The sequence below is a fragment of the Alosa alosa genome, chromosome 19, assembly GCF_017589495.1.
Source record: "Alosa alosa isolate M-15738 ecotype Scorff River chromosome 19, AALO_Geno_1.1, whole genome shotgun sequence".
In the NCBI taxonomy this organism is placed as follows: domain Eukaryota; kingdom Metazoa; phylum Chordata; class Actinopteri; order Clupeiformes; family Clupeidae; genus Alosa; species Alosa alosa.
Window position 1 is genome coordinate 566,091 of NC_063207.1, and position 23,313 is coordinate 589,403.

At 43.5% G+C, this 23,313-nt stretch overlaps 1 protein-coding gene across 3 annotated transcripts in view; it reads right to left on the reverse strand.

The window, feature by feature from the left end:
- Positions 1–23,313, reverse strand: part of kcnq3 (potassium voltage-gated channel, KQT-like subfamily, member 3) — a 78,406-nt gene that overhangs the window by 24,936 nt on the left and 30,157 nt on the right. For all 3 annotated transcript variants that reach the window (XM_048228591.1, XM_048228592.1, XM_048228593.1), the window contains exons 3-9: positions 16,942–17,032; positions 16,227–16,353; positions 10,866–11,038; positions 8,858–9,031; positions 4,254–4,364; positions 1,224–1,319; positions 572–666 (exon numbers count right to left, since the gene is read on the reverse strand). In XM_048228591.1, the coding sequence (XP_048084548.1) occupies positions 572–666; positions 1,224–1,319; positions 4,254–4,364; positions 8,858–9,031; positions 10,866–11,038; positions 16,227–16,353; positions 16,942–17,032 (867 nt within the window). The remainder of the gene's footprint in view (positions 1–571; positions 667–1,223; positions 1,320–4,253; positions 4,365–8,857; positions 9,032–10,865; positions 11,039–16,226; positions 16,354–16,941; positions 17,033–23,313) is intronic.

Sequence of the window (23,313 nt, forward strand, 5' to 3'; positions counted from 1 at the left end):
CTGGCTGTGCAATTAATTGCCCCTCGGGAACAATAAAGTTACCTTGACTTTGACCTTGACCTTGAACACACATGTACACACCTACACACAGACAATATCTATCTCTAACACATACACAAACATTTTCTGTCAGCATGTGTGAAGTGTGTGTGTGAGAGTGTGTCTGAGAGAGAGAAAGAGAGAGCATGAGTGTGTGTGAGCATGAGAGAGAGAGAGAGTGTGTGTGTGTGTTTGTGTAAGAGAGAGCGTGTGTTAGTATGAGAAAGAGAGTGTGTGTGTGTGTGTGTTTGAAAATGAAAGAGTGTGTGTGTGAGAGTGTGTCTGAGAGAGAGAAAGAGAGAGTATGAGTGTGTGTGAGTATGAGAGAGAGAGTGTGTGTGTGTTTGAAAATGAAAGAGTGTGTGTGTGAGAGTGTGTCTGAGAGAGAGAAAGAGAGAGTGTGAGTATGAGAGAGAGTGTGTGTGTGTGTGTGTGTTTGAAAATGAGAGAGTATGTGTGTGTGTGTGTGTGTGTGTGTGTGTGTGTACCTAAAACAGGGCAGTGATATGATGGTGTGTGTGTGTGTGTGTACCTGAAACAGGGCAGTGATATGATGGTCTCGTAGAATCTCCAGGTGGCGATGAGGTCATCTCTGAGAGGATTTGTGGCGTAGTATCGCCATGCCGACTGGAGGAAGCACACATACATTTTACACACCTGTTTCACTTCACATGTGACACACACTACTGAAATCTCTTTTACACACCTGTTTCACTTCACATGCGACAAACACTACTGAAATCTCTTTTTGATTTGTATAGTTACAATGTACAATTGTTATTTGTACACATTGTAACTATACAAATCACAGCATGTAAATAGGGAAATGTTGGAGTTCTGTTGTCACTATTGGGAGGTGTAGGCTAATGAAGCCGGCCACTTCCAGGCACCTGTGCTAAGCTAGGCTAGCGGTGGGGGTGTTAGACTGAGTAACTACACACACGGATATAAGAAGGGTGTGTATCAACTTATCAAACTCTGGGGAATACAGTAAATAAACTGTGTATGTGTGTGTGTGTGTGTGTGCGTGCATGCGTGCGTGTGGTATGAGTGTGTGTGTGTGTGCGTGTGTGTGTATGGTGTGTGTTTGTGTGTGTGTGTATTTGTGTATGTGTGTGTGTGTGTGTGAGTGTGCGTGCGTGCGTGTGTTTGTGTATGTGTGTGTGTGTGTGTGTGTGTGTTACCTGTATCAGTCCTGCTGCAGGATTTCTTCGTTTCTCGAAGTGCTTTTGTCTATGCTGCTCCTGGACCTTCAGAGCTAAACCAGACCCGAGAATACCCTACACACACACACACACACCACACACACAAACACAAACACACACCACACACACACAGAGCAAACATACAGTGGGGATAATAAGTATTGAACGCGTCAACATTTTTTTCAGTGAGTATACTTCCAGTGAGGCTGTTAACATGACATTAGTATTATCTCAGGTTCCACCCATTTAAAAGAATCCAAACATTAAAGCCCAAGTGGGTGTAATAAAGTGGAATGACACAAGAAAAAAGTATCACTCACTCACTCCTTCACACACACACAATGAAGGACACACACCCACACACTCCGGCAGGTGTACTAACGCTTTTGCGTCCACTTCAGGTGTATTTGTTTTGAACGTGCGCGTAAAAACATGGTGTGGTGTGTACAAACAGGCCGCACTGAGGTAAAAGCGCAGACTGCCTGTCGCAAGAGTTGAGAATGTCAAGTTGCGTTTTTCCATCTCATGCATATGCATTCATAGGAGGGTCGGGGGAAAGTGGGAGTTTTGTGTAAAGAGATGGGAGGAGAAGCGTAAAATGAGCCTAATTAGCTATTCCCCTGTATGTAGCACAACTGGCCATGAAAGCGCCTAATTAGCTATCCCCTGTATGTAGCACAACTGGCCATGAAAGCGCCTAATTAGCTATCCCCTGTATGTAGCACAACTGGCCATGAAAGCGCCTAATTAGCTATCCCCTGTATGTAGCACAACTGGCCATGAAAGCGCCTAATTAGGTATCCCCTGTATGTAGCACAACTGCCCATGAAAGCTCACGTCTACACGTGCGTGTGTGTGTCTTACTTCCGCCTAAAACCAGGTTTTAATCCAAATTGCGGTTAAATGCATCAATAACAGAACATTTTAAAGGAATACGCCACCCCTAGGTGAAATTAGGTCACTCCTCGCAGTCCCTAGAGTTGGATGAGTGAGCCAAAGCGTTTTATAGCCGACCCAGCCATTGTCCTAATCTAGAAACGGCCCGGTTAGCTTTAGCTTAGCGTAGTCGCTGTAATCCGGAGATGCCAGCTAGCATGTCGTTGCAAAAGTGAATCAAATAATGATTTTTTATAATTATTTCTCGTAACCTGTACATTCACATCGAGTACAAATATCAATGCAAATTAACACAAAGGGATGTCTAGGCTGACACTGACACAGGTGGGCTTTCTCTAAGAGTTCTAATGGCGATGAATATGGAAGATTACACGATAGACGAAGATGATGACTTCGACTACCAAGAGCCAAGACCCTACCTTTTCGAACCTGAGCTCACTGAAGAGGAGTTGCGAGCTTTGGATCTGGGAAGAGAGGACGTTGCGACTAGTCAAGGCGAGTCGGATGAGAGAACGAGAGCAAACACGAACTGGTGGTGTGAGTGTGGAGTGTGGAAAACTGAGGACTGCAGGATGGATCATTGCTGAGAAGTCGTCGGTAGCAGTGACACAAGTGCGGTCATGCTCCTCTTCGGGAGCGTTGCCCACCATCGATGGCAGTATTTTATCCCACTCTGCACAGCATAAACACTCCATTTCAGTCGGCATGGGTTGGCACACTCCACACTCACCACCAGTTTGTGTTCGCTATTTAGAAAGTCTTACTTTCCCTTTTACGTCATCCACTTGAATTCCTACTTGCTAGATTTGACCAATCTTCCATAGCCTACGTGCACAAGTAGTTTGAGTAGAACTACTGGTCTTCATTATCTCCCTGCTTGTTGACGTTTTATTGTATTATTTCAACATCGCTAAACATTTGATTCTTTTTAATATCATCAGTTAACTTCATTCAACTGCGTTTGAATGTAGGCTATGTCGTTCAGTTTTGGATGTTCGTAAATTGCGGTAGGGGGCGGAGATGAACTGTCTGTCTATCTGTGTGTGTGCGTGTGTGTGTCAATGCGGGCAGGGCAAACAAGTACACACACACACACACACACACACACTCACTCATTCACACACACACACCAAGGATGGAAATTAAATATTTTTTCCACCTGCCACTGTGGCTGGTGGATTCCAAAATCTACCAGCCACTCAACTTTTTTTACCAGCCACTAGGGAAATGGCATGAAAATATGATATCATGATTATAGTAGGCTACCCAAAATGATCATGGTAATCGGCATTATTGTTATTTGTTGAGCACACAAATGCGTGGGTCGTTTATTTTCATAGGAAAAACACTGAAATCAAAAATGGCGCTGTCCAGCAACAAAACAGGCATGGGGCTACATGTCATCACACATTCACATTCATAACATTTAAAGGGACCGCGATCCCTGAACAGTTATACTTACATGAAGTAACTACAGACAGAACAAAGTGCTGCGTTTAATATGAACAGTGTGTAGAACCACACTTAATAACAAAGGTGAATTATGCCACATTCACTACAGTGGCTCCTTTAAGACTCCGTTTGTGTGAGTTTTGGAGCATCCTATAATCCAACTCTCCAAATTGATCCAACTATACTGTACATAATCTGATATATATATTATGTACATAATCAGATATACATATTTACAGGTATCAAGGCTATATTTAACATTTAGCATTTATTTTCTATTTGGCCTGTTATGAAATCATGCACTGAACAATAAATGCACAGCTCAGCTTTAAGAAACTTAATGCTTAGCATTTTGTGAAACTACATTGGAAAAACTCTGGTTTTAATATTTACAGTTATCTAGGCGATATTGTTAACATATATTTTGTATTTGGCCTTATCGTGTATTACAAAAAGTCCAAAGTTGGAGACCTTGTAGACATTTGCTTCAATTTCAAAACCGGATTACTTTGGAACGGCTAATTGTATAAGGGAATGCTTTACACCTTTGTGTTCGGTAAGTTCTGCTGTTTATTGTGATACACATACACACACACTCATTCACACAACACACACACAAACACACACACACACTCACACACACAACACACACACACTCACTGCGGGCAGGGCGAAGAAGGACACTCCTATGAGGCAGAAGGTTCCGGCCAGCAGTCGCCCCGCCCACGTCTTGGGTGTCTTATCGCCGTAGCCGATGGTTGTCAAGGTGATCTGCAGAAGATGTGTCACACACCAAAAACACACACTCATGACATTATTTCCAAAAACACACACTTGTTTCGTTGTTGTTTGTCCCGAACAAAAATAGCCTAAACATGATTAAAGACAATAAATTACACAACAGCGGCATAAAGCCCTTGTCTCGTTATACACCATGGGTCTCCAACACGTTGCTCTCAACCCATAGCCGCCCCATTTTGAGCTTGCCAGAGGCTGAAGCAGTAGGCTACTACATTAAAACATAATTGTTGCCGCGAGGCATTCCAGTCTACGAATTTAATAAAAAATAAACCATGCATAATTAAAAAAATAACTCAATTTAGGCTACTTAGCTACGCAATAAGGTTTCCATTAGAGCACAGCACACGTTCAATGAAAGGGCCTTGTCTCGCAATAAACAGTTTGAGGAATGTTTCATTTGCATAGAACGTGTTGTCTTTCTTAACGCCGTCATGCACCTTCGCGTGAAGTAGAAAATCGATTCCTGAGCAATCGATGCCAACTAATTCAGCACTTCACTTGGGACAGCGCCTTTGTAACATCGAACGTAAGAGGCAGCGTGTTAAGAAGCTTCCTAAGGGACACTTCAGGGAACACACTTAGGAACATAAACAACTTTGGAAAGATACATCTTTTCAGTCCTCTTAGCGCGCTAAGAGTGAGCGTTATCGGGGAACCGGCCCCTGTGCGTTATCTTCCATTTTCGAAACAGGGTGGCAGGCTCTGGCTGGCTTCAGTCATTATTGTGGCTACTGGCTATTATTGGCTTGATTTGGTCATGGGCCAACGCTAGAATACGTTTAGAGCACCCGCTATGAGATGGCAAACAATAAAATAAAAAACAAACTAATTATAGACTGTAAAAATGCGCTACACATGACACTAAAAACGGAATAGTTTAGGCCTATTTATAGTTCGACTACGGATATTTCACGTCATGTTCGCATGCATATTTGCAGCAGCAGGACGGCAGGCAGACCGCTCTTCGTTAGAGCCGCTGTTAACCAATGAAATTAAGTTGCGCTTTAGGGCGACTCCACTCAGACACCACGCACGTTCCCGAGCAACTTTTTCTTCTTCTTGTTACGTGGCAAGCAATGTATGTGCATTATCGCCACCCTCTTAACTGGAGGACGACTCTCTTTTTCAGAATATCCAATAAAAATCGACGTTGGTCCATGTGTCATTTCCAGCTTTGTAACTTGGCGCATGGTCAGAGCCGACTGGCGCTGGATCCGAACCCCAGTGTTCAAGATGGCGTTGACTATGAATTGGCCGGATTTACTAGCCTAGCCTCCACCATTCATTTGTATGGAGGGCGGGACTTAGTCACTCTCTCCAGTTATATATAATACCTCCATGGTGTGATCAGACCAGGGTGAGGTCCTCAGGTGCGATCAGACCAGGTGAGGTCCTCAGGTGTGAGCAGAACAGGTGAGGTCCTCAGAGATGGCGACACCCAGACATTTACAACAGCTCACCCGTTCTACTGGGGCCCAGATATTTAAAACAGCTCACACATTCTACTGGGGCCCCGTAGAGGTAGAGGGGGGCATAGGAGTGCTGACCCTCCTGAAATCCACCACAAGCTCCTTTGTTTTGCTGATGTTAAGTTGGAGGCAGTTAGTCTGCACCATGATGCCAGCCTATTTACCTCCTCCCTGTAGGCAGTCTCGTTGTTGTCGGAGATGGACCCCAGCACTACTGTATCATCTGCACATGTTATGATGGAGTTGGAGCTGTGCATGGCTGCACAGTCATACGTGTACAGGGAGTACAGCAGTGGGCTAAGCACACACCCTTGTGGAGCGCCGGTGTTTAGGGAGATGGAGCTGGAGACGTGTACTCCGACTCTCACCGCCTGGGATCTGCCTGTGAGGAAGTCCAGGACCCATGCACATAGACCACTGTTCAGACCCAAGTCACGCAGCTTGTAAAACAGACTCGAGGGGGATGTTGTATTAAAAGCTGAGCTGTTAGTCAATGAACAGCAGTCTCATGTAGTTCCCTTTCCTCAACATGGCTGAGAGTGGTGTGCAGTCTCATGTAGTTCCCTTAACTCTTGTCAACATGGCTGAGAGTGGTGTGCAAGACATGTGAGATGGCGTCCCCCGTAGATCTATTAGGGCGGTAGGCGAACTGGAGCGGATCCGTGGTGCTGGGGATGGAGGCAGAGATGATGTCCTCGACCATGATGATGACCAGAGATGATCTCCTTGACCATGATGATGACCAGAGATGATCTCCTTGACCATGATGATGACCAGAGATGATCTCCTTGACCAGTCTCTCAAACACTTTCATCACCACCGAGGTAAGCCCCACAGGCCGGTTGTCATTTAGGCAGGTTGGTGTACTGCACTTTTTACTCTGCCACTGTGGAGAGTATCCTGACCAGAGTATGGCAGCGTGGTATGGCAACAGGGCAGGATAGGATAGGATAGGGCAGGATAGGATAGGGCAGCATAGGGCAGGATATGATAGCATAGGATATGGCAGTGTTGTATGGCAACAGCTGTGAGAAGGACAGGAAGGCCCTCCAAAGGGTGATCCGTGCCGCTGAGCGTTGTTGCGGTTTATCTCTTCCATCCCTGAACGAACTCCATCAGAAGAGATGTTGGAGTAGGGCCATTAGAAGAGATGTTGGAGTAGGGCCATCAGAAGAGATGTTGGCCATCAGAAAGACACCTCCCACCGCGGCAGCAGCCTATTTCAGCTGCTGAAATCAGGCAAGCGATTCAGAAGCATCATGTCTAACACAGAAAGACTCAGGAGGAGTTTTTAAAGCGGTGAGGCTCCTGAATCAAACCATGACATGCACCTCCCTCATGAGCTGCACTATGCACCCTGCACCTTAAGCCCTGGATCTACTTTAGTGAGCACTTTAGTAGAACAAGGTTTTATTATATTTATGGGTAGGGGTAGTCTTGGGGGTAACTTTGATCTTTATTTTAGCTTCTTATTCACATTTTAAACTTAACTTTTATTCTATAACTTGTTATTACGTATTAGTATGTGATAGCACAGTTGGAGTGGAGTCAGGAGTTCATTTCACTGCCTGTTCATTTCACTGCCAGCCACTGAAGCACATCTTCAACTGGAGTCTACGTCGGACAAGTTCCAACACTGTGGAAGACATCATGTCTCACCCCCGTCCCTAAGAAGCCACACCCCAGTGAGCTTAATGACTTCAGGCCTGTCGCCCTAACATCACATGTGATGAAGACACTGGAGCGACTGGTCTTAGGTATGGAAGCACAGGGGAGGAAGCACAAAGAAGAAGGATGCTGGGCGACTTGACAGGCTGGTAAGGAAGGCTGGCTCTGTAGTGGGAGCTGAACTGGAGTGCATCACTTCTGATAAAATCTGACAAAAGGACCCTGAACAAACTGATCAACATCTTGGACAACGAATGCCATCCACTCTACAGCACTATTAAAAAGCAATAGAGCTTGATCAGCTGGAGACTTCGCTCACTGCCATGCACAACTGAAAGGCTGAGGAAGTCATTTGTCCCCAGGGCCATTGAACTGTTCAATGCTTCACTAAAGGGAAGAGGAGAGATAGACTTCTCTGCTTAGTCTGTCTGCCTCTCCATGTTTGAGTAATGACTGCCCACTACTGCTTTACCACTGTTTTACTACTGTTTTACTAATGTCCACAGCCTAATGTTTTTACTACTGTTTTCCTGCTACACTGTTTTTCATGCACACATGATCAATGGCTTCTGCTACAATACTGAATGGCTGTAACCCTATTTCCTCAACCTGTTCTTGCACAGACATAGTTTTTTATATTACCTTGTCTACATTATACTTTACTCTCCGATTTGTCCATATTATTTATGCTGGTCTCTAGACCTTATTATTGCACTGTTGCACTAATGTTGGACTACTTTTTGCACCTTCACCATGACACTCACTCTCTTGAGCACCTTACCATGCACACATAACTAAAGGACTACTGTTGGACTACTTTTTGCACCTTCACCATGACACTCACTCTCTTAAGCACCTCACCATGCACACAGAACTACAGGCCCTGTCACTACAAGCGTCTCATGCTTGATCACCCTCCAGCACACTGAATTTTTTACATTTATTTATATAGTATTTAGTTTTGTTAGTTTTTCTTATCTCCTACTGTCTCTATTGTACAATGGAGTTTGGTTATATGTTTATACTTATACTTATATTTACCATTTCTGCTGTAAGTGCATGTTGTGTGTGATGTCTGTATGCTACTGAGACCCCCCTGAATTTCCCCTCGGGGATCAATAACGTATCTATCTATCTATCTATCTATCTATCTGTTGTAGGTCTTTGACTATGCATGTGACAAATAAAGAAACTTGAACTTGTGTGTGTGTGCGTTAGTTTGGGTGTGTGTGAATGAGTGAGTCAGAGTATGTGTGTATGTTTATGTGTGGCTGTGTGTGTGTGTGTGTGTGTGTGTTAGTACTTGTGTTTGGGTGCAGTTCTCACCAGTCCCCACCAGAGGGCGTCTGCATAGGTGTCAAAGTCCTGTGGCTCTGTGGAGGGGGTGGGGCCCAGCGGGTCTCTCATCTCCATGGCAACGTCGTCCTTCTCTACCAGGTACACCAGGAAGGATGACAGGATGAGAGACAGGAAGCCGATATACCAGGCAGTGATCAGCTCCTACACACACACACACACACACACACACACAATTAGAGCCTACACAGGAAGCCGATATACCAGGCAGTGATCAGCTCCTACACACACACACACACACACACACACAATTAGAGCCTACACAGGTAGAATTTTGTGTTGCAAAACAAAACACAACTTTGAGAACAAAAATCAAGGTAGGCATTTATTATTTTTAAAGATTGACTCCGCCCTCTCTTTTTTGAGGACTTCTTGTTCAGTTTGATTTTAACAATCAAAATACAACAACAAAATACAACAACACATAATAACAACAACACATAATAACAATAATAATAAAACAGGAAACATCCTCTTCTAATACAAGAGCTCCTCCTGCCCACACACACACCTGCCCACCCACCTGCCCACACACCCACACACACACCTGCCCACACACCCACACACACACCTGCCCACAACCCACACACACACCTGCCCACCCACCCACCTGCCCACACACACACACACACACCTGCCCACCCACCCACCTGCCCACACACCCACACCCACACCTGCCCACACACCCACCTGCCCACCCACCCACCTGCCCACACACCTGCCCACACACCCACACACACACCTGCCCACACACCCACACACACACCTGCCCACACACACACCTGCCCACACACACACACCTGCCCACACACCCACACACACACCTGCCCACACCCACACACACACCTGCCCACCCACCCACCTGCCCACACACCCCCACACACACCTGCCCACACACCTGCCCACACACACACACCTGCCCACACACACACGTGCCACATTTTTAATTAGATAATGCCTCATTTGCATATGTAACCATTAAATTACAGAAAACGTGTAATACATTTTTTCTCATATTAATGTAATTAATCAACTAGGGAAGTTTAATAGTTAAAAAGTTTACTCTATTCACCTGTAGTGTCTCGCCTAATCTGACTTCTGATCCCATTCCTCTGCTTCTTTAAAGGTACACTATGCAGGTTCAGGTATTTAAAGGTACACTATGCAGGGTTAGGTATTTAAAGGTACACTATGCAGGTTCAGGTATTTTTGACAAGTGTAGAGCTCCCTCTAGAGTCGCGGTGTATTTATATGTTACTCTGCTGTTGTAAATAGCAAACTTCTCATGACTTATCCCCCCTGTACACAATGCAAATGCTTTTGTTGTGGAGGTGAAGGATTAACAGGCAGAGAGCTGTATGTACTGACAAGGTAATGTTTCACGATTCTCACGAGATTTGGCGGGGCGCCGCTCTTGGAAGTTGCAAGGCTGGTTTTCTCGGTAGGGACTCGCTACGTCTAAGCTGGATAGCTATGCTAGGTGAAGGACTCGCCTATTACAAGTTCGTTTACCATCAAATTGGCTTTGTAAAGGTGAAAATCTTGCATAGTGTGCCTTTAAGCTTGACCCAACTTTCAGCATCAGCCAATTCTCCCATTTCCTTTGCCATGAGACACTGTTTTACAATAATATCTCACATAGGTGTTGACTATATTTAAATGGTCTACAAATGAAACCCCAGCAGAGCAATACAGCACTAACTGTAGAGAGTGTGAGTGTGTGTGTGTGTGTACCTTGCTGTGAGCGTAGATGGCTGACCACAGTGTGTGTGTGTGTGTGTGTGTATGTGTGTGTGTGTGTGCGTGTGTGTGTACCTTGCTGTGGCCGTAGATGGCTGTCCCCAGTGTGTGTGTGTGTGTGTACCTTGCTGTGGGCGTAGATGGCTGACCCCAGTGTGTGTGTGTGTGTGTGCACCTTGCTGTGGGCGTAGATGGCTGACCCCAGTGTGTGTGTGTGTGTGTGTGTGTGTGTGTGCACCTTGCTGTGGGCGTAGATGGCTGACCCCAGGAGTTTCCAGGTTCCTCCACGTCGGTCCATGCGCAGCATTCGTAGGATCTGCAGGAAACGCAGACTACGCAGCGACGTCGCCAACACGTTGCCTTGGTTACGCACGGCAACCACTGGCACCGAGGCAATCAGAACAAAGATGTCTAAGTGGAACACACCGAAACACACACACACGCACGCACGTATACACACACACACAGACGCACGCACACACACACACATACACGTACACACACACACACAGACAGACACATACACACAGACACACAGACACACACACACGCATGTTTAACTTCTTTATTCAGAATAGATAACACATAAATACACAAGGCCACAAACTTCACAGTACAGTAATCAGCCATTCAGCCCTGTGTGTAGTGTAATATAAGAGTCCTGTGATCACGGTAAGGTGGACTGCATGTGTGTGTGTGTGTGTGTGTGTGTGATCACAGTAAGGTGAACTGCGTGTGTGTGTGTGTGTGTGTGTGATCACAATAAGGTGGACTGTGTGTGTTTGTGTGTGTGTGATCACAGTAAGGTGGACTGTGTGTGTGTGTGTGTGTGTGTGTCTGTGGGCCCTATCATGACAGTCTAAAGCGCATAGTCACTCGTCAAAAGCTTATTCAAATTTAGTAGGATGTCCAGTCCACATTGGGAGGGTTTTCGTTATCAAACGTTGAGCACATGGCGCAACAAGGTGTTCCTAGGTTTCTTAATCAGTCATGGGGGTGTGTTTGGGGCGTATAACATAATTTAAACCAATGAGTATGACATCTGTCATTCCCTTTAACGGCGCAAAGCGCGATGTCAAAGAATGCATCGGTATTTTGACATTCAACGGCGCATTTGAAGGAGGCTGCTTGCGAGACCGTATGGAATAGTCATTCCACTAAACCATGCTTTACTAAAACCTAGCATAGCCTTCACACATTTGTACTTGTTTATTATTTGAACTCATTGGCAAAGTGAAACTAACTTCACCAAGGTGTTAGTCAACGACAAGACCGTTACAGTATATGCAGTAACTTTCACTATTGACTGACAATGGGTTACCATCGAAAACATTGGAAAAAGCAACACTTACCCTAATATTGCTCAAATGACTGAATAAAACAACATTTATCCTGCAGAGGAGTTGCTTATATCTCGTGACAATGCGTCTTCAGCTGTGCTCCATACGTGTCTCTCGCCTCTCCCCTAATCACTTTTAACCGTCATTACCAATTTGCAAATGATGGTGAATAACTACTCATCATCATGAGATGTACAGTATTTCGTAATATCTTTATTGTAATTATGTTTCCCATTGTAATCGTGCAATTTGTAATGTTTTGCATGGACGTGCGCTGGTGTGTGTTCATGGATGATAGAAGGATGGTCGTTGTGCACCGCCAATATGACTGTTGACACGCGCTCTTAAAATAACATATAAACAACTGGCCATAGACTTCTGACCAGGTGTACAATAGTGATTTTTAGACAATGCGCCAGGCCACTCCTTAGGTTGTTAACTGCCACACCCCTGGGCGCATTGTTTAAAAAATAAACGTGCAAAATAGTGCAAACTTTGCGCGTGTGGAAAACGAGCAAAATACAGCCCTGTGTGTCTCTCCATCATAATAATGTCTAGAAAAGAGTTGGCAATGACAATCTGTGAGGATCTTTTCATCGCAAGGCTAACATTGTCTTTGCTGCAGTGAGACCAGCCCATAGTATACGCTGTGTGTGTGTGTGTGTGTGTGTGTGTGTGCATGAGACCAGCCCATAGTATACGCTGTGTGTGTGTGTGTGTGTGTGTGCATGTGTGTGTGTGTGTGTGTGTGCGTGTGTGCGTGTGTGTGTGTGTGTGTGAGACCAGCCCATAGTATACGCTCCTGCTGTACAGACGATTCTAAGGCAGAGTCGTCATTAAGTATAAGTGAGCTCGGTGACTAGTCAAGTCAAGTCAAGTCAAGTCAAGTCAAGTTTATTTATATAGCGCATTTGATACACAGAGGTCATTCAATGTGCTTTACATAAACAAAAGCAAACAATAATAACAAGTATATATAGTCAAAGAATAGTTAAAAGGTAAAGATCATAATAAAAAGAAAACATAAAACACAAGGTAAAATCATTTAAAAATAAAGAATAATTAGTAAGCAAAAACAAAGGCAAAAGTAATAAAAGACAAGGTAGAATAATTATCAAGGCAGATTCAGAATTTGTAACTTCGGCACAGTTAGCAGAAAGCATCTGAGAACAGTTTGGTCTTAAGTCTAGATTTAAAACTGGCTACAGTTGGGGCCTTTTGATGTCATCCGAAAGTTGGTTCCACAGCTGAGCCGCGATAGCAGCTAAAAGCTGCTTCACCATGTTTAGTTCTAACTGTAGGTTTTACTAGCAGGTTTTTCACCTGGGACCTGAGAGGGGGCGAGAAGGTGTGTACTGCTGAAGCATGTCTGACAAGTATTTAGGTCCTGCTCCCTTTACTGATTTATAAACAAGCAATAGTGCTTTAAAGTCAATTCTGTGACTTACTGGAAGCCAGTGCAAGGACTTAAGAATTGGAGTAATGTGGTCAGTTCTTTTAGTTTTTGTTAGAATTCTAGCTGCTGCATTTTGTATCACCTGAAGCTGTTTAACAGTCTTTTTAGGAAGGCCTGTGAACAGTCCATTGCCGTAATCAACCCTGCTGGAGATAAATGCATGAATGAGTTTTTCTAAGTCATGCTTTGACATCAGCCCTCTGAGTTTGGCAATATTTTTGAGGTGGTAAAAAGCTGATTTAGTTATCGCTTTCATGTGGCTGTTGAAATTTAGATCACTGTCAATTAATACACCAAGATTTTTAACAGTATCCTTTGCCTTCAACCCTTTTGTGTCAAGGAGAGTGGCAACCCTAAGTCTTTCCTCCTTTTTACCAAATATAATTACTTCAGTTTTTTCTTTGTTCAGCTGAAGAAAATGTTGAGACATCCAGGTGTTGATTTGTTCTATACACTGACACATAGATTCAAGAGGTCCATAGTCGTTTGGTGATAGAGCTAAGTAAATTTGTGTGTCATCTGCATAGCTATAATATGAAATCAAATTATTTTGATTTGAAGTGGGAGCATATAGAGGTTGAATAATAGTGGCCCCAAGATCGACCCCTGGGGAACACCACAGGTCAAGGATGTTGGTGTTGAGGTACAGTTTCCGATGGCAACAAAGAAGCTCCTTTCTTGTAGATATGATTTTAGCCAGCTGATAACTATGCCTGTAAATCCAACCCAGTGTTCTAGTCTGTCTAGTCTGTGTAGTAAAATATTGTGATCAACAGTGTCAAATGCTGCACTAAGGTCCAGTAGCACTAGGACTGATGTTTTACCTGAATCTGTGTTGAGGCGTATGTCATTGGAAACTTTAATGAGAGCTGTTTCAGTGCTGTGATTTTGCCGAAAACCAGACTGAAAGTAATCAAAATACCCATTTGATGTTAGGAAGGTGGTTAATTGATTAAAGACTACTTTTTTAAATAATTTTGCCAATAAAAGGTAGATTGGATATGGGCCTGTAATTGTTTAGCATGGAGGCATCCAGGTTATTTTTCTTGAGAAGTGGCTTTACAACAGCTGTTTTCAGTGACTTAGGAAAAGTGCCAGACAGCAGTGATACATTTACAATTTGAAGGACATCCGCCGCTATGAGGTGAAAAACAGTTTTGAAGAAATTGGTAGGCAGAGTGTCTAAGACACATGTGGAAGAGCTGAGATTCTGTACCGTTTTTTTCAAGTGTTTCAGTAGTCTATCAAGCTGAACTCTGACATCAAGTTTAGTTTCCTGTTTGTTGCTGGAAGTTCAGGTTGTTGAATTTGTAATTGAGCAGATATGTTGAGTCTGATTTTGTCAATTTTACCTTTAAAAAAAGATGAAAACTCATTGCATTTATTAGTTGAGAGAAGTTCAGGAGCTAATTGTGAGGGGGGATTTGTTAACTTATCAACAGTTGAAAAAAGAATACGAGTGTTATTTGAACTTCTATTGATAATGTTAGAAAAGAAAGACTGTCTTGCTTTGCATCAGAGTTATATGTGCGGAGAATCTCTTTATGGATTTCATAGTGGATCTGAAGTTTGTATTTACGCCATTTTCTTTCAGTCTTCCTACACTCTCTTTTTAGAAGTTTAACTGCTGGATTTTGCCTCCATGGTGCTTTCTGTTTGTCCTTAACTTTCTTGAATTGTAATGGAGCAATGTCATCCATAATGTCATCCATAAGTCTTCAGAGTCTGACAGTTGACTTGACTTTAGTGAAAGTGCTTGCTCAAAGAGAGCACTTGTCTGATCATTTATGATTCTTCTTTTTACCATCATAGCTGTTTTGAGTGTGTGGGGACATAGACACATCAAAGAACACGCAAAAATGATCAGATAAGGCCAGGTCTTTAACAGCTGTAGAGACGTCGAGACCCTTTGTAATAACAAGGTCGAGGGTATGGCCGAGAGAGTGTGTTGGCCCCTGTACATGCTGTGTTAGGGAGAAAGTATCGATTAGTGCAATGAATTCCTTGGCATCATTGTTTTCAGGATTATCCACATGCAAGTTTAGATCCCCTGATATAAATAGACAATCAAACTCTATGCAAACGACTGATAGCAGTTCACCTAGCTCTTCAAGAAAAACTTTAGCTGAATGTTTTGGAGGCCTGTAAATTGTCAGTAATAAAATCTGAGGAGAAGACTTAATGCATGCACACAGATATTCAAATGAAGTAAAGTCACGAATGTCGACTGATTGCACTGAAAAGACGTCTTGAAAATTGTGGCTATCCCCACCTCTTTTATTTGCTCTGGTAGCACTCAAGAAACTGAAGTTTGGGGAGCTGATTCAATGAGAGTAGCAGCACTGTTTGCTTGATCTAACCATGTCTCAGTTAAAAGTAAAAAATCAAGGTTGTGTGTGCAAATTAGATCATAAATTAAGAATGATTTGTTTGAAAGAGATCTGATATTTAGGAGTGCTAGATTTGCTGTAAGTGTTGGGGAAGTGTTGAGACCGTGTGTGTATGTGTGTGAGTGTGTGTGTGTGTGTGTGTGTATGTGTGTGTGTGTGTGTGTGTGTATGTATGTGTGTGTGTGTGTGTGTGTGTGTGTGTGTGTGTGTGTGTGTGTCTGTGTGTGAGTGTGTGTGTGTGTGTGTGTGAGTGTGTGTGTGTGTGTGTATGTGTGTGTGTGTGTGTATGTGTGTGTGTGTGTGTGTGTGTATGTATGTGTGTGTGTGTGTGTATGTGTGTGTGTGTGTGAGTGTGTGTGTCTGTGTGTGAGTGTGTGTGTGTGTGTGTGTGTGTGGTGTGTGTGTGTACGTACCCAGCACACAGAGTGGTTTCCTGATGAAGCGTAGTCGGCCTCTCCAGCCCTGATAGCGGCAGCAGCATCCTGCTGCCCAAACCCGCAGAGCAAACTCCGTACCGAACAGCACGATGGTGAAGGTCTCCTACACACACACACACACACACACACACACGCACACACACTCAGGCCAAACTCCGTACCAAACAGCACGATGGTAAACATCTTCTACACACACACACACACACACACACATCACACACATATACACACCACACACAGACACACACAAACATATACATACACACACACACACACCACACATATACATTTGATCCCTCACGGGATCAAAAGAGTATATATACTATACATACACACACACACACACCACACATATACATTTGATCCCTCACGGGATCAAAAGAGTATATATACTATACATACACACACACACACACCACACATATACATTTGATCCCTCATGGGATCAAAAGAGTATATATACTATACATACACACACACACAGATACACACTTCTTGTCCAAACATTCTCTTTCTCTCAATATCTCTCTCACTCACAAACACGCACTCACTCACCAGGATGACCAGCCAGTATGCAGACACTTTCACACACACACACACACACACACACACACACACACACGCACACACGCGACGACATACATGCCTGCCTAGCCTGCACACGCACACACTCACGCACGCACTCACTCACCAGGATGACCAGCCAGTATGCAGACACTTTCTCGTACTCTTTAAACGTGGTTAACACTGCCAAGATGAGGCAATCCAGAACGATGAGGAACCTGAAACCACACACACACGCACACACACACACACACACACACACACACACACACACACACAGTAAACATGGCTGAAAGCAAAACGGAGGAGCTGGTGAAAAAGACCAGTGCAACTACGGCCCGCCCGCACTTTAATCAGGCAAGCCAAGCATTTTATTTGTTTATCATAGGCTGCTCACTATTTTCTCTGCGATAGACGACGTTGTGGTTATCTTTACGGCAAACTGCTTTTGACTCTTCTTAGAGAACGTTTACACAACGTCAAAACAGCATTTTACATCGCGTTATGCATATAAGTTATATGCGTTATGTCTATTTAAATGTGAACACGTTTGAGCGCGATACCAGAGGGAAATAAGAAGAGAGGCAGGTTCCAGCTGGCTTGTCATTGTTGATAATTGCTATCTCCTTTTTATAAGAAACTTAGCAAAGATCATTATGAGAACTAAAGGTATGGACCCAATGCTTTAAGTGACTGCATAATTTATAAACAGCATCAAATTTAAAAATTATATTACTTTGTCATTATTAGCATTTAAATGATATGAAACATTAAACATTCGGCCCGCCGGCAAATTTTCAAAACCCAATGTGGCCCTTGATCCAAGTCTGCCCACCCCTGCTGTAGAGTGTGTGGGGCAACAGTTCTGTGGGGTAATCTGTTCTACCCCCCTCAAAACGAAACATGTCACTGAATACCAGCTTTTTATTTGTTAAAGTCTCTGCAGCTAGTGCACTTGAATTTTATTTAGCGGCAACATTATGTTTTATAATAACAGTTTTGCACAATAAATGTTCTCAAAACAACATACTACGTGTCTTTCTTTCTTTAAAAATAATACATTTAGCTGTTTGGCTTTCCTTAGGGTCTATGTAACAAATTCTGAAATGGTTCTATTATGATTTTTATATTGCGATATATATCGTTATCGCAAGAGGCTGTGTGTGTGTGAGTGAGTGTGTGTGTTTGCTAAGAGCAGTGTGTGTGTGTGTGTGTGTGTGTGTGTGTGTGCACTGCAAAAAATGAATTCTATCCAAGTGTTATTGATCTTATATTAAAGGAGAATTCCGGTGTGATATTGACCTAAAGTGTATTGAAACATGATACCGAGTGTGAACGTATGTCTCATAGCCCATCTCGGCGACAAGCGAGAATGGGCTGGCTATCCAACTAGTTTTTTTTATCTTGACATAAGATTAATAACACTTGGTTAGATTTTGTTAGATAAGCAGTTTTTGCAGTGTGTGTGTGTGTGTGTGTGTGTGTGTGTGAGTGAGTGTGAGTGTGTGTGTGTGTGAGTGAGTGTCAGTGAGTGAGTGTGAGTGAGTGTGAGTGTGTGTGTGTGTGTGTGTGTGTGGTGAGAGCGGAGTGTGTGTGTGTTTGGTGGGAGCGGAGTGTGTGTGTGTGTGTGTGTGTGTGGTAAAGTGAGTGTGTGTGTGTGTGTGTGTGTGTGAAAATGAGCGTGTGTGTGTGTGTGTCTGTATATGTGAGGTAATGTGTGTGTGTGTGTGATGTATATGTATGTGTGTGGTGTGTGTGTGTGTGTGTGTGTGTGTGTGTGAAGGCGGAAGTGTGTGTGTATTTGTTTGGTGGGGAGTATGTGTGTGTGTGTGTGTGTGTGTGTGTGTGGTGTGGCGTAATAATGTGTGTGTGTGTGTATGTGTGGTGTGTGTATGTGTGTGTGTGTGTGTGTGTGTGTGTGTGTGTGTGTGTGTAATATGTATGTGTGTGTGTAATATGTATGTGTGTGTGTAATATGTGTGTGTGTGTAATATGTGTGTATATGTGTAATATGTATGTGTGTGTGTGTGTGTGTGTGTGGCAAAGCAAAAGCCTTGTGTGTAATGTTTAATTAGGAAGCGGAGTGTGTGTGTGTGTGTGTGTGTGTGTGTATGTGTGTGGTGAAAGCCCAGTAACCATATTAACAATAATATCTATGCCGTGTGTGTGTGTGTATGTATGTGGTAATATGTGTAATAGTGTGTGTGTGTGTGTATGTGTATATTAATATGGTAAAGCGGAGTAATATGTATTTAATTAGAAGGAAAAGCGGAGATATAATATTAATAATAAGAGTAAAAGCCGGAAATTAATATGATAATGTAATATCTGTAGCGATGTAATAATATGTAGCGATAATATTAATGTAATATGAGTAATATGAAGTGTAATATGTGTAATAATGTATAGCGATAACAATATGTATGTATGTAGCGATAATATGTATTAATGTAATTAATGTGAAATTAGGTGTATTAATTATGTGTGTGTGTAATGTGTGTGAAACCAAATATCAATAATAAGTGTGTGCAATATTATTATTGTGTGTTGTGAGGGAAGCGGCCGCACAGGTGCTATCTTCCCTCTATTGCTTGGTGGCTGTGAAATCAGAAAATGACCTGTACACAAAACCAGCCTACCTGGACTTAATGTGTGTGTGTGTGTGTATTAATATTGTGTGTGCCCGATGTGTGTGTGTGTGTGTGTGTGCTTAGCGTGTATGTGGCGGTAACAATGCATTCATTGTATATTATTATTGGCATTAATGTATTATTATTATTAGTAGAGAGGCGCGTGTGTGTGTGTGTGTGTACATAATACCTCAATGTGGCAATGTGTGTGTATGTACACTGATACCTCAGTGGTATGTGTAAATGTGTATTGTGTGTATTGTGTACATGACCACCTCAGCGGTGTGTGTGTGTGTGTGTGTGTGTTTGTGTGTGTGTGTACATGATACCTCAGTGTTGTGTGTGTATGTGTACATGATACCTCAGTGTTGAGTGTGTGTTTGTGTGTGTGTGTTACGTGTGTGTGTGTGTGTGTGTGTGTGACGTGTGACGTGTGTGTGTGTGTGTGTGTGTGAGACGTGTGTGTGTGTGTACATAATACCTCAGTGGTGGTGTGTGTGTGTGTGTGTACATGATACCTCAGTGGTATGTGTGTGTGTGTGTGTGTGTGTGTACGCCGATACCTCAGTGGGTGGGTATTATTGTGTGTACACTTGATACCTCAGTGTTGTGTGTGTGTGTGTGTGTGTGTGTGTACATGATACCTCAGTGTTTATTATTATTATTGTGTGTGTGTGTACATGATACCTCAGTGGTGTGTGTGTGTGTGTGTGTGTGTACATGATACCTCAGTGTTGTGTGTGTGTGTGTACATGATACCTCAGTGTTGTGTGTGTGTGTGTGTGTGTGTGTGTGTGTACATGATACCTCAGTGTTGTGTGTGCATCTCCTGTTCTCCAGAAAAAGGCTTGTGTTGTGTTATCTTCTGACCACAAGGTGGCATTAGAACACAGCATTTCAAACTCTCTTCCACACTCTCACATATGTTTCACTCTCTCTCTCCTTCCTCTCTCTCTCTTTCACTCTCTCTCTCCCTCCCTCTCCCCCTCCTCCCTCTCTCCTCCCTCTCTCTCTCTCTCCCTCTCCAAGGGATGCTGTGTCATCCATGAAGTCAATTTTTTCCCTGTCCTGAAGGGGGTGCTGGCCTTCAACTTTACACACACACACACACACACTGCGGCCTTGCTGACCCACACACACCCACACACACACACTGTGGCCTTGCTGATATTGGTAAGACTATGCGCTGCATAAAGACATGCATGGCGGAACACAGGAGGCATATGAGACTAAATGATCCTGTGCCTCGATAGAGACTCACACAAACTGCTTTTCATCAGCCAACTCTGTTTTTATTGACCAGCTCATTAAGAAGACAATCACCCTCCCTGGGTACACACACACACACACACACGCACACACACATACACACACACACTCACACACACACACACATACACACACAAATACACACACTAAATCACACACACACAACACCACACATACACACAACACACACACAACACCATACATACACACACACGCACACACACACACACATACACACACACACACACACACACATACACACACACACACACACATACACACACATACACACATACATACACACAGGTGCAAATAGGATGAAAATAAGTATTGATCACGTTTTCAACTTCGATTGGTTTATCCCCCATCCCTCCTCTTCATTCGCGATATCTCTTCTCTTTACGTCCCCCCGTCTCTCTCTCCCTCTCTTATGTCCCATCTCATATATATATATATATCTCTCCCCCATCCCTCTCTCATTTTTGTCCTCTCTTCGTCCCCCATCTCTCCCCCCGTCTCTCTCTCTCTATATATATATATATATCTGACAGGTCCATAATAATAAAATTCTGGTGGCACAAACCGGGACCATATGCTGTTGACACACGGTTTTAAGCCACACATGACAGACCCATTATGGTTGAGGGGCTCTTCGGTCCCTTCCTATTCATCTTTCATAATAAATCCTCATTCCACATTTTCCTCCATCTCTTGTTTTCTACCCTTCCATTCTCTCTTCCTCTCTTCTCTCTCTCCTCTCATCTCCCTCCATCTCTCTCTTTGTCTTTCCATCTCTCTGTATTCACTCTCCCCATCTCTATATATCTCTCTCCCCCCATCTCTCTTCCCAGGGGCAGAGAGAGAGATGGATGGAGGAGGAAGAAAGATGGGGAAGAGAGAGAAAGAAATGAGGGAGAGAGAGAGAGATGGGGGAGAGAGAGAGATGGGGGGGGAGAGAGTGAATACAGAGAGATGGAGGGGGAAGATAAAGAGAGAGAGGGAGGGAGATGTGAGAGCCATCTCTCTCTCTGTCCTCTCTTCTCTCTCTCTCTCTCTTCCCTCTCTCCTCCATCTCTCTCTCTCTGTCCTCTCTTCTCTCTCTCTCTCTCTTCCCTCTCTCCCTCCACCTCTCTCAAATTCAAATTCAAATTCAAATGTGCTAACATTGGCATGACTCAGAAAATAGTGTTGCCAAAGCAGTAACATGACAATACAAAACATATACAATATTTGTTAAGGGGGGGGTCGAAGAAAGGAAACTTATCTAAACTAAAAAAAGAAAAGAAAACTTATGTTTAAAAAAAAAAAAAAATAGTAACTAAATCCATGTTTTAAAAGAAAACTTTAAAACATGTATAAAGAAAAACATGTATTCTTAAATCTAAATTTAAAGGAAACTTATACAATAGTCTATATAAAACTATTTAACAAAACTATATACTGTATGCACTTTTCTATGTGAAGTTTTCTCTTAAAATGTGGCAGGACTGTAAATATTGGTAGGCTAAGTGGGCACATTATCTATTTCTCCCAGGAGGAATTGTAGTTTTGTTCATTGGTGGCAGTCATAAAGCGGACAAGTGATTTCAATTTGTGGGCAGAATATAGCTCTTAAGTGTTGATAATTGGGACATTCTGTGAGGAAGTGGCATTAGGTCCTCTACTACTCCCAGACACAGAATTTACATGTCCCGATCTTCCACGAGCTATCCAGGTTTGGTGTCTACCCTTTTCTGGGATGGGAGAGAGAGAGAGATGCAGGAGAGATGGGGAGAGAGATGGGAGATGGGAGAGATGGGGAGAGAGAGATGGGAGAGAGAGAGATGGGAGAGAGAGGAGAGAGATGAGGAGATGGAGAGAGATGAGGAGAGAGATGGGGGAGAGAGAGAGATGAGGAGATGGAGAGAGATGAGGAGAGATGAGTAGATGGAGAGAGATGAGGAGATGAGAGAGGGAGAGAGATGGAGAGAGAGAGAGAGAGATGGGGAGAGAGAGAGATGGGGAGAGAGAGAGAGAGATGGGAGGACAGGGAATGAGAAGAGGGATAACAGTGAGGGTGGTGGAAAGAGAGGGAGTGAAAGAGGGAGAGAGGGAATGATAAAGGGAGAGGGGGAATGATAAAGGGAGAGGGGGAATGTGAGAAGGAGGGGTTGAATGTGAGAAGAGAGGGAAATGAATGAAAGCTGATTAAATTAGATCCTATTCTGAGGCCTTGATCATCATTCACCCTGACACACACACACACACACGCACATTCACACACAGCACTGGAAACATTACTCTACTGAGGGGTGTGTGTGTGTGTGTGTGTGTGTGTGTATGTGTATGAGTGTGTGTGCATATGTTTCAATGTACAGTATGTGCACATATCTGTGTGTGTGTCGGTAAGTGTGTGTATGTTTGTGTGAGGTGAGTGAGTGTGTATGTGTGGGCATGTGCATGTATGCGTGTAGGATTGTGTGTGTGGAAGTGTGTGTGGATATACGTGTGGTTGTGTGTGTGGATATGCGTGTGATTGTGTGTGTGTGTGGAAGTGTATGCGGATATGCGTGTGATTGTGTGTGTGTGTGTGTGTGTGTAAGTGTATGCGGATATGCGTG